Source organism: Leptodactylus fuscus, chromosome 6 (assembly GCF_031893055.1).
Source record: "Leptodactylus fuscus isolate aLepFus1 chromosome 6, aLepFus1.hap2, whole genome shotgun sequence".
NCBI lineage: Eukaryota > Metazoa > Chordata > Amphibia > Anura > Leptodactylidae > Leptodactylus > Leptodactylus fuscus.
In genome coordinates, this window is record NC_134270.1 from 167,188,661 (window position 1) to 167,201,543 (window position 12,883).

Here is a 12,883-nt window from a genome sequence, read left to right on the forward strand (position 1 = left end):
CTTCCCGATTGGTCTCAGCAGTCACGCGACAACTGAGGCCAATCAGCAGCCTCAGGAAGAGGACCCGTGATGTCACAGGTAGTGATTGGGTCACGTGACCGCTGAGGCCAATCAGAGGCTTTAGCAGAACTCTGGAAGACAACCATTTAGCAGAAGAACTGGGACGCAACGGGAGGGCACCGGAACATCGGGAACAGGTGAGTATAATTTTTTATATAAAATTTTTTAATGCCCCCAGCTGATTTAAAAGCTAAAAGTATTAGCCATTTTTGCCTGGACAACCCCTTTAAAGGAACAAGACCCAATCCCAGATCTGTACAAGGCACTCATGTACCATTTATAATAGTGGTGTCTTTGCATGTGGTTGAGTCCTGTGTAATAGAATAGGGTCCTGACATGAGGATCTCGTACCTTCTTAAAGGGACATAAGGATTAAAGTCCAACATTGCCAATGGTCCCTTTCGTAAACTACATTGCTAGAGATGTTGGCCAGATGGTGGTCAAGTTCCTCAAGGATCATGATAAATTTTGCAAAGTAAATCTATCCTCAGTGATAAAGGTGTAGGAATACAGTGAGTTATCTATAGGTGATTATCAATTGTACTAAACTTCTTTCCATTAATTATTTGTTTTCTTTGGTTCTAGCAAATGCTTATGGGAACTGCACTGAGGACAAATGTGCATCTTCCTGTTTTCCAACGTGTTCTAATGTACAACCGAAATCCACAAATTGTATTACTCTCTGCAAAGACCGCTGTGTGTGTGACACTGGCTATTTATACAACAGTACGGGACATTGTGTTTTACCTGAAGATTGCAATTAGGAGGGATTGTGTCACCAGCGAGACAAGGCTTTCCAGTGCCTCAGGCCAAGATGTTCTTCTAGGCTCCAGTCCCTTGGTTAGAAGTTAGAACTAACCTGTCTTTACCATATTTCTTGCATCACAAGTCACTCTTTAGCTGTTGCAAAATTACAGTTACCAACATATTCTGACAGTCTAACATGGAAATTGAAGTTCTCAATCCTAAATTGAGGACTAGCGCTCGACAGTAACAGTGCAAGGGAAACAGGAGATGGCATGGTGCCCAATGGAGTCAGTAATGTTCCTTGAGTAGCAATCCCCAACCTGTGGCTCTCAATCTCATACAAAACCACAATCCTTAGCACCGCATGATGGAAGCCATACATCTACAACAGCTGGACAACCACAAGTTGAGCTTGTCATCGGAGGACCCAGGTCTAGAAACTGGACAACCCAATTAATATTAGCTTTGCCTATTCTTTATTCTGTATGGAAAATGGGACAAGTAACATAAGGACTTCCATTAATTTTTTAAAATTGTATTAAGGGTTTATATCAGATATATTGTAGGTTTTACCAAAGGAAATTGTCAGGAGACCTAGACCTCAAGGTGCATATTATACCCATATAGAACATAAGGACATTTGGGAATTTAAGACATTAAAGAACTGAAATATTTGGGAAAAAACATAAGATTGGTTTACCATAGAGTAGTAGGTCTAATTGAAGAATGAAGCACTGCTAGATATAGAGTCACCCCAAAAAGTAAGGCTATATATGTATAACAAGCTACATGGGTTGTATCAGGAGATCTTAGCTCTCTAAGGTTACCTAGTTTTCTGAAGACATGGCATCAAAGTATCTCAGCATTAGTATTATGTATAGACAAAATCTTTTGTCTGAGTCTCCTTTACCCATGTTATAGATGAGATTCTATGGAATGTTTTGAGCACAAAAATTCTACCGAAGCAGCAGCAGACAATATATGATTCTTCTTGCATTGTACTTCTTTAGACATACAGTACAAGGAGAGTCATAAATGTCTAAACGAATAGACTGACCTTAGAACGTAGGTAGGAATGTCAGACCATCTATATCAGAATTGTGGCCTCTCAACTCTCTCTTGGTTGAGGTTGGGGAAGATCAAGGTGGGGTTAGTGAATTTCAACATAAGCTATTATTTTGTTCCAAGAGAGATAGGTCACCACTAGAGATGAGCGAGTAGTATTCGATCAAGTAGGTATTTGATCGAATACTACGGTATTCAAAATACTGGTACTCGGTCGAATACCACGTGGTAAACTCCTTTTATGTTTATCCTGTGGTATTCGACAGAGTACAAGTATTTTGAATACCGTAGTATTCGATCAAATACCTACTCTATCGAATACTATTCGCTCATCTCTAGTCACCACCTATATGGCAGTAGTTTACTCCAAGAAAAGGAATTGGAGTCCCTTGGTCTTGAGTTTAAAGGGTGTGTAGATCTGAATGTTTGGCCTCTTTTATTGAAAAGAAACTTGGCGTGTCTATTATGCTTCCAGTGATATTAAGGAGAGTCTGATCTGGCCTTAGGCAAAGATTTACAGATTTCAAGGTCCACTAAGCAAAGGGGACCCTAAAGGTCAATGTAAAGATTCACTATGCATTCTCTACACTTGTAAAGCTCAAGGTTGGGTAGATGTCTCTATTCATGATGCCGCCATGATTCCATCATACAAGATCCCAAACGTACCTGGAGCAAGGTACCACCAAGAATGATGAGTGGTATCAATGACACCTCGATGATATTAGTAAGGGCCCTGGTGAAACTAATTTTAATAGTCACTTTTGTCCATTTCATTGTCCTAGTTTTACATAGACATTGGTAAGGAAACCCTAAGGCTGAGGAAAGTGTAGCCTGTCACCATCAGCCTCTCCTCAGATGACGATCAAGGCGCTTCCAATTGTTTCCTCTTTGTCAGGCGACTTTCCGATTATGAAATACATTTGCATAAAGAAAACGTAAGACAATAAAGAAATTTACATATGAGGACATTGAGTAACGTCAAGGAATAATGATAATGACCGACATAATTACTGAGAAGTGTCTTTGGCAAGAAGAACGTACCTGAGATATTGGGAAACTGCACCGCACGCATGGTGATTATGTAGAGGACGTGACCTTGTGTGTCAGGAATATTTCATTTTATATATATATGTCTTTTTTCTGTAATATATTTTGGCATATTGTCGTTCCATATTCTGTGCGGTATTTTACACTCCCCTAAAATATAACAAAACTTCTGACTCCCTATTTAGCCGCCCTCTTAGTGCCCCATATACACTCCTAATGACTATGATCATGCAAAAAACAAACAGGGTTGGGGGATGGGGTTATGTTATATACTGCTTACCCAATAGTGTGTGTTATATGTATCATGGTCAGCATACACCCATGTATAATATCACCACCAATGCCCCCAATAATAACATCCTGGTCCCTAAACTACGGCCATACTGCCCCCATGACACCAGCCATAATGTTATACAATACACAGCTGCACTTGTAACGTTCTCTGTAAATACGAGAGTGTGATTTACCTCCTAGCACAAACCAGTTTGTAATTTGTTCTTTGGGTGACGTTGTTGGCACCAACCTCTGCGATCTGCCCTGAGGATAACCAGAAGTCTTGTACAAGATTTGGCCCGATATTAATGCCGCTATTGTGTGCAGGTTACATCCGTGATATAACATAGTAACACACAGTGCATAAGACACAGGCAAGAGCTGTTGTACTGGCCTGAAGCTTTCTCAGCGTGACTGTACTGACGTGTATATATATATATATATATATATATATATATATATATATATATATAGTGCACAAAATGGGCAAGACTCCAAAAATGTGATTCAAATGGCTAAAGCTTTATTCCATTGCACCATTTCAGTCCTAAAACTACTGGACCTTTCTCAATATCACAATACTACAGCCAGCAGTGAAGGTTAATGGGGAAAACTGTACAATTGGGCAAAGGTTCTAGTACCCTGTTTCCCATAAATGCTCAATTGTTGATAAATCTGATTGCCGGGCAGACGGAGGAAATGTGATAATTGGTAGAGACATTCCTGAGAAATCCTTCCTGTGCGTGGGCGAGCATTATCCTACTGAAAAATGCCAGTTGTCCATCCCGCCATGAGAGACACCACATGTGGCCATAGGATGTCCTGTACATATCACTGAGCTGTTAGTGTCATTCCACAATGAAGGCAGGATTGACGCACTCACAAGGCCTCCATATTGGAACCCAACCCGGAACCCAAACACAACCTGTATTCATTCCTAAAGGTAGTTCTAGATTTCCAGTCCAGGTTTCATCATTTATGACACGACTGCGAACTAAGGACATAGTGAGTGGCTGTCAATGGCCGGTCACACAATGGGCGCCATGACACCAAATTTCCTTCTAAGTGCCTGGAAATGGCTCAGGCAGAGACAGGGGTGTATACCATCTATCTATGGTATCAGGTCTATGCCATCCAGTCCCTGTTCTCCATGTCTGCCCTCACACAGCCATTACTCCCAACACCTCCTAACAACTAGCTCAGAACAATATAGATGGCAGCAATTCATCAAAATGACCGTAGCAATGTTGGAAATCCCAGCATGTCAATGACACCTTCCGGAAATGCTAGTGGTTTCCCTATAGATATAATGGAAGCAGGACGAGTTTTGCAACAATGTGTCACTTCTTTGTGGTTGTGTTCCTTGTGTTGTCAGTGAGTGCACACAATAGACTGTGCAGGTGTCAGCGCCTCCTACATTGTGACCTGTATTTATTTCCGTTCTGTTTATTGCTATTATACTTGTGTCGTCACATAGTTGGCACAGATTATTGATGTACAACCTGTTCACACCCATACCGCCTATTATATATAATCTTACCCTCCACATTGGTCAGAGAGCAGACCTGGCAGGTCACACAGGTAGGAGCCGATTCCTGTCATCTATATATTGTGTTGTATTAGAGAGCTCGGATACACTGTCACACACCCGCCACATGTGTCTAGCTCAGGACAGATCTCAGTCTAGTGATAGTGAGAAGAGATCCTGAACATACAGATTGTTATAAGCAGATTTTACGGATCTTTTACAGGACAAAGGTGAAACAACGAGACAGACCATGAAGTCCATCTCCGTGCTGCTGCTGTCATCGCTATGTGAGTCGCAGTATTATATACGCAGCCTTTAGCGTGTCACCACAAATCTTAATATTACTTGTATAGCAGTATAATGTATGTGTTGTTTATCACTGTTATATGGCGGTACATGTGAAGCTGTTGTTTAGTCCCTGTATGGCAGTATTATTTATACATTATATATCACTATTATTATATTACTTTAAGTATGGAACTGGTATGTGGTCTGTGTATAGCAGTATAATTTATTTTCACTTTATGGCGGTATTATTTATACATTGTATATTACTGTTGTCAGATTATTTCATGTATTGGACTATTATGTGGTCACCTTATAGCGGGATTATTTATACATTATTTATTATGTTTTATTAGATTATGTTATGCATGTATGGCAGTATTATTTTTGTATACATTGCTTATCATTGTTAGTTTATTTTATGTTAGGCACTGTTATAGGGTCACTGTATGGCTGTATTATTATTACTAGGAATTGTATGTCATTGATACTAGTGGTTTCATAGTAGGATTGTTATACAGGCAGCTTTGTAGAATCGCTATATCTATATATGCCTATATAATGGCGTCTATAGATAGACACTGTATGGTAATGACACACTGTACAGTATATCAGAGAAGAGGGATAGCAGCAGAATATTCTGCACAGGGCACCTTATAGTATAAGGATAATCCTGGATGTAGCTGCTGCTTGTATATAACACTAGCAGCCTCTGCCCGCAACTTCATCTGCGTGTTGTTGGCGTCGATGATCTGCCTATATTCAGCAAATTATTGCCGTCGATGGTTTGCCTGTTCTGGCGTTTCGGAAGCTCTCAAGCTGTCCTGCTGCTGATGTTGTTCCTCACGCTGTGCCTGTGATTGTTCCGGCATCTCAGCAGCTCTTTGGGAAGCCATATAATGAGCGTGTTGTTGGCGTCGATGATCCCCCTGAGCTCCACCCTGACTACCTTCACAGCTCTTGTTGTGTTAGAATTTTGAGACAAATTTGATTTTCTTTTCCTGGTATGTTTAAAACTAATTAAGGTTACAAACTATCTATGGGCCAAACATCCAAACACACAAACTTTCACATTTATAATATTGCTAGGATACGCAGTGCAGGAAACATTTTTAACCAACTTTCTACTATATACAGATATATTTACTGTTACATGCTATTAGTGTGTCTGTACCTTTACATGTATATCCGTATAGAACAATTAGACATGTCCTGACATTTGTTCACATGTCAAGGGATTAACCCAGGATAATGGTCTTTGTTGCTTTGTATTTTGCAGGTGCCGTCTTCATACTGATCAGTGCACAAGATATAAGAACCAGTGAGTAGTATATAATATAAGCAGTGAGTAGTATATAATATAACCAGTGAGTAGTATATAATATGACCAGTGAGTAGTATACACTATAACCAGTGATTAGTATATAATATAACCAGTGAGTAGTATATAATATAACCAGTGTGTAGAATATAATATAACCAGTGAGTAGTATATAATATAACCAGTGAGTAGTATACACTATAACCAGTGAGTAGTATATAATATAACCAGTGAGTAGTATACACTATAACCAGTGATTAGTATATAATATAACCAGTGAGTAGTATATAATATAACCAGTGTGTAGAATATAATATAACCAGTGAGTAGTATATAATATAACCAGTGAGTAGTATACACTATAACCAGTGAGTAGTATATAATATAACCAGTGAGTAGTATACACTATAACCAGTGATTAGTATATAATATAACCAGTGAGTAGTATATAATATAACCAGTGTGTAGTATATAATATAACCAGTGAGTAGTATATAATATAACCAGTGAGTAGTATATACTATAACCAGTGAGTAGTATAAAATATAACCAGTAAGTAGTATATAATATAACCAGTGAATAGTATATAATATAACCAGTGTGTAGTATATAATATAACCAGTGAGTAGTATATACTATAACCAGTGGGTAGTATATACTATAACCAGTGAGTAGTATGTAATATAACCAGTGAGTAGTATGTAATATAACCAGTGAGTAGTATATAATATAACCAGTGAGTAGTATATAATATAACCAGTGTGTAGTATATAATATAACCAGTGTGTAGTATATAATATAACCAGTGAGTAGTATACACTATAACCAGTGAGTAGAATATAATACAACCAGTGAGTAGTATATACTATAACCAGTGAATAGTATATAATATAACCAGTGAGTAGTATATACTATAGCCAGTGAGTAGTATATACTATAACCAGTGAGTAGTATATAATATAACCAGTGAGTAGTATATAATATAACCAGTGAGTCATATATACTATAACCAGTGAGTAGTATATAATATAAACAGTGAGTAGTATATAATATAACCAGTGAGTAGTATATAATATAACCAGTGAGTAGCATATAATATAACCAGTGAGTCATATATACTATAAACAGTGAGTAGTATATAATATAAACAGTGCGTAGTATATAATATAACCAGTGAGTAGTATACACTATAACCAGTGAGTAGTATATAATATATCCAGTGAGTAGTATATAATAGAACCAGTGAGTAGTATATAATATAACCAGTGAGTAGTATATAATATAACCAGTGAGTCATATATACTATAACCAGTGAGTAGTATATAATATAAACAGTGAGTAGTATATAATATAACCAGTGAGTTGTATATATTATAACCAGTGAATAGCATATAATATAACCAGTGAGTCAGATATACTATAAACAGTGAGTAGTATATAATATAAACAGTGAGTAGTGTATAATATAACCAGTGTGTAGTATATAATATAACCAGTGAGTAGTATGGAATATAACCAGTGAGTAGTATACACTATAACCAGTGAGTAGTATATACTATAACCAGTGAGTAGTATATAATAGAACCAGTGAGTAGTATATAATATAACCAGTGAGTAGTATATAATATAACCAGTGAGTAGTATATACTATAACCAGTGAGTAGTATGTAATATAACCAGTGAGTAGTATATAATATAGCCAGTGAGTAGTATATACTATAACCAGTGAGTAGTATATACTATAACCAGTGAGTAGTATATAATATAACCAGTGAGTAGTATATACTATAACCAGTGAGTAGTATATAATATAACCAGTGAGTAGTATATAATATAACCAGTGTGTAGAATATAATATAACCAGTGAGTAGTATATAATATAACCAGTGAGTAGTATACACTATAACCAGTGAGTAGTATATAATATAACCAGTGAGTAGTATACACTATAACCAGTGATTAGTATATAATATAACCAGTGAGTAGTATATAATATAACCAGTGTGTAGTATATAATATAACCAGTGAGTAGTATATAATATAACCAGTGAGTAGTATACACTATAACCAGTGAGTAGAATATAATACAACCAGTGAGTAGTATATACTATAACCAGTGAATAGTATATAATATAACCAGTGAGTAGTATATACTATAGCCAGTGAGTAGTATATACTATAACCAGTGAGTAGTATATAATATAACCAGTGAGTAGTATATAATATAACCAGTGAGTCATATATACTATAACCAGTGAGTAGTATATAATATAAACAGTGAGTAGTATATAATATAACCAGTGAGTAGTATATAATATAACCAGTGAGTAGCATATAATATAACCAGTGAGTCATATATACTATAAACAGTGAGTAGTATATAATATAAACAGTGAGTAGTATATAATATAACCAGTGAGTAGTATATACTATAACCAGTGAGTAGTATAAAATATAACCAGTGAGTCATATATACTATAAACAGTGAGTAGTATACACTATAACCAGTGATTAGTATATAATATAACCAGTGAGTAGTATATAATATAACCAGTGAGTAGTATATACTATAACCAGTGAGTAGTATAAAATATAACCAGTAAGTAGTATATAATATAACCAGTGAATAGTATATAATATAACCAGTGTGTAGTATATAATATAACCAGTGAGTAGTATATACTATAACCAGTGGGTAGTATATACTATAACCAGTGAGTAGTATGTAATATAACCAGTGAGTAGTATGTAATATAACCAGTGAGTAGTATATAATATAACCAGTGAGTAGTATATAATATAACCAGTGTGTAGTATATAATATAATCAGTGTGTAGTATATAATATAACCAGTGAGTAGTATACACTATAACCAGTGAGTAGAATATAATACAACCAGTGAGTAGTATATACTATAACCAGTGAATAGTATATAATATAACCAGTGAGTAGTATATACTATAGCCAGTGAGTAGTATATACTATAACCAGTGAGTAGTATATAATATAACCAGTGAGTAGTATATAATATAACCAGTGAGTCATATATACTATAACCAGTGAGTAGTATATAATATAAACAGTGAGTAGTATATAATATAACCAGTGAGTAGTATATAATATAACCAGTGAGTAGCATATAATATAACCAGTGAGTCATATATACTATAAACAGTGAGTAGTATATAATATAAACAGTGAGTAGTATACACTATAACCAGTGAGTAGTATATAATATAACCAGTGAGAAGTATATAATATAACCAGTGAGTAGTATATAATATAACCAGTGTGTAGAATATAATATAACCAGTGAGTAGTATATAATATAACCAGTGAGTAGTATACACTATAACCAGTGAGTAGTATATAATATAACCAGTGAGTAGTATATAATATAACCAGTGAGTAGTATATAATATAACCAGTGAGTAGTATATAATATAACCAGTGAGTAGCATATACTATAACCAGTGAGTAGTATATAATATAACCAGTGAGTCATATATACTATAACCAGTGAGTAGTATGTAATATAACCAGTGAGTAGTATATAATATAACCAGTGAGTAGTATATACTATAACCAGTGAGCAGAATATAATATAACCAGTGTGTAGTATATAATATAACCAGTGAGTAGTATATACTATAACCAGTGAGTAGTATATAATATATCCAGTGTGTAATACATAATATAACCAGTGTGTAGTATATAATATAACCAGTGAGTAGCATATACTATAACCAGTGAGTAGTATATAATATAACCAGTGAGTCATATATACTATAACCAGTGAGTAGTATGTAATATAACCAGTGAGTAGTATATAATATAACCAGTGAGTAGTATATACTATAACCAGTGAGCAGAATATAATATAACCAGTGTGTAGTATATAATATAACCAGTGAGTAGTATATACTATAACCAGTGAGTAGTATATAATATATCCAGTGTGTAATACATAATATAACCAGTGTGTAGTATATAATATAACCAGTGAGTCGTATATAATATAACCAGTAAGTAGTATATAATATAACCAGTGAGTAGCATATACTATAACCAGTGAGTAGTATATAATATAACCAGTGAGTCATATATACTATAACCAGTGAGTAGTATGTAATATAACCAGTGAGTAGTATATAATATAACCAGTGAGTAGTATATACTATAACCAGTGAGCAGAATATAATATAACCAGTGTGTAGTATATAATATAACCAGTGAGTAGTATATAATATAACCAGTGAGTAGTATATAATATAACCCTCCTGTCTATTACACTTTGCACTGCTGACCCAGGTGCTGGATGGGTGGATGGGGAGCCCTTGCAGCAGCAATGCTATTCAAGTAAGGCCCTGTTCACATCTGCGTTCAGGTTTTATGCAGAGAGAGGAATAGAATGAACCGAGTGCAGATGTGAATCGGGCCTAACAGAAGCAGCAAAACATTACACAGGCATTGGGTTATCATTTGCAATTCCAAAAATTACTATAGACACGTAATATAATAATTATAGTTATTTTTGAGCCTTTGTTGGATTTGTAATGTCTTTACATTTCCAGTTCTTTTTCTGTCCCCTGTAGCTATGACTAAAACATCAGTCCCATTGGCTGCCTGGGGTCGTGTGATTATGATGTCACGCACGCTGTGCCGTGCAGAGTGACATCTACTGACTCTCACAGGATAATACATCACTATGGAGGAAATCTTACTCCGGATTCATAGTGCTGGTAGGATGGCTGAGATGATGGAGTCACTGCTCCCTCTAGTGTAGAGAAAAATAATACATGTAGAGTGAGGGCAGAAAGCCTGTAGATTAATGTGAATTAATGGACTTCAGAATGAAAAAAAAAATCATGGCTTAATTTATACTACTACTACTACTACTACTACTACTACTACTACTAATAATAATAATAATAATAATAATAATAATAATTTGATTGATCTACATGTAAAAATTAATAGCATTATTATAATAAATAAGATAATTATAATAAATAATATTAATAATAAAATATGTTTTTTTATTTGTTATAATTTTTGTCATTATCATCTTTATTATTAATAATACCTACTTAAATAACTTAATATTTTGTAATAATAATAATAAATTAAGTTATTATAGGTATTATTATTAATAATAAAGATGATATTAATGATAAAAATAATAACACAAATTTAAAAAAAAAACATATTTTATTATTATTCATAATGGTTATTCATTTTTACATGCAGCTCAATCTACCCACTGAGACACTATAACTACTGAGTTGCTATATCTTACCTACTGAGCCATCATGTCACCTCATATGGCTTCCTTCCTTCCTTCCTTCCTTCCTTCCTTCCTTCCTTCCTTCCTTCCTTCCTTCCTTCCCCCTCTAATATTATTGTAATTTTGCAGCCACCCCCAAGGACTGTGGACCTAATAAAGAATTTAAAGAATGTGGGCCCTCCTGCCCACCCAACTGTACCCACCCCAATGGAACCGCTTGCAATAAGATGTGTAACCCCGGCTGCTTCTGTAAGGAAGGTTACGTGTTGCTGGGTGATTCATGTATAGAGAAGGAGAAATGTCTGTCCTGCACCGGGAACAAGACGTACTCAACATGTCTTTCAGCATGCCCCTTCTCCTGCAGCTCTAAGCCCGAAATGTGCATCTTAATGTGTAAAGGGGAGGGCTGCACCTGTAAACAAGGCTACGTGTATCTGGATGATAAGGATGAATGTGTCCTTGAGGAGGACTGTCCCAAAAAGTAGGAGATCATAACCCTGGAGACTCCTGAAACTCGTCTTGACGGCCATATTTGTAACCTCTTTGTATTGTTATCACTTTGTCTAGATTTTATGTTTCTTAAAAAAAATATATATATAATAATAATAAAAGAGTCTCGTCATGTTCTATGTACTTGTGTCTGTCCGGAGATAATCGGGGTCTTGGGAGAAGTAAGGGTTATGTCCAGGCATTATATGGATCTTCATGTGGAGATGTCCCTGTAGGAAAATCCTCCTCTGAGATGATCATTTGATGACACTGAATATCCTTGTGTCTTGGATTATATTTTGTAGGGCTCTATTTAGTGTTTGTGGTTATTTTTTTGACAGATAATGGAGAAGGTTTCTGACCTGCAGGGTGCAAGCGGGTAAGATAAGTTATTTGGATTGTGATATGTAGTTGTCTTGTTACTTTTCATCATTTTTATGGCCAAACAAATGTAAAACTGGAATTGTTGTCTTCTATGGACTCAGGTAGTGTGGTCATAGCTGGTGGATCACTTGGTCCATGGAGGTTGTATCCTCAATTTATTTTGCACAATTCATATCCAAAGTGACAACCAAAATTCTGTTGCTTTCTGTAAGCTTTCAGGTTGCAAATTCCTGCAACACCCTACAGCTCTCCACCGGTCTGGGGTTCATAGCAGAAGACCGAGCTTCTTTATAAGATCATGGACGGCAGACTGAGCTACTTTGAGCAACAAAATCCGGGTCTTGTGAGGAGCCGCACCTGAACATAGGACAGCCCAGAGGTAGTGCCGCTCCCAGTG

The 12,883-nt window shown here is 35.8% G+C and overlaps 1 protein-coding gene across 1 annotated transcript; it reads left to right on the forward strand.

Annotated features, from left to right (window-relative positions):
- Nucleotides 1-4,944: 4,944 nt before the first annotated feature.
- On the forward strand, nucleotides 4,945-12,133 carry LOC142209828 (venom serine protease inhibitor-like). The gene is made up of 3 exons (XM_075278874.1): nucleotides 4,945-5,007; nucleotides 6,285-6,326; nucleotides 11,743-12,133. Exons 1-3 carry the CDS (start codon nucleotides 4,971-4,973, stop codon nucleotides 12,096-12,098), a joined length of 435 nt encoding a protein of 144 aa, XP_075134975.1. The 5' UTR covers nucleotides 4,945-4,970; the 3' UTR covers nucleotides 12,099-12,133.
- The last annotated feature ends 750 nt before the right edge of the window (nucleotides 12,134-12,883 follow it).

Bases quoted from the DNA above. Each gene is read 5' to 3' on its own strand.
- LOC142209828 (XM_075278874.1), top strand. From the start codon at position 4,971: ATGAAGTCCATCTCCGTGCTGCTGCTGTCATCGCTAT. The intron at 5,008-6,284 runs GTGAGTCGCAGT...TGTATTTTGCAG, and splicing joins GCTGCTGCTGTCATCGCTAT to GTGCCGTCTTCATACTGATC. The intron at 6,327-11,742 runs GTGAGTAGTATA...GTAATTTTGCAG, and splicing joins TGCACAAGATATAAGAACCA to CCACCCCCAAGGACTGTGGA.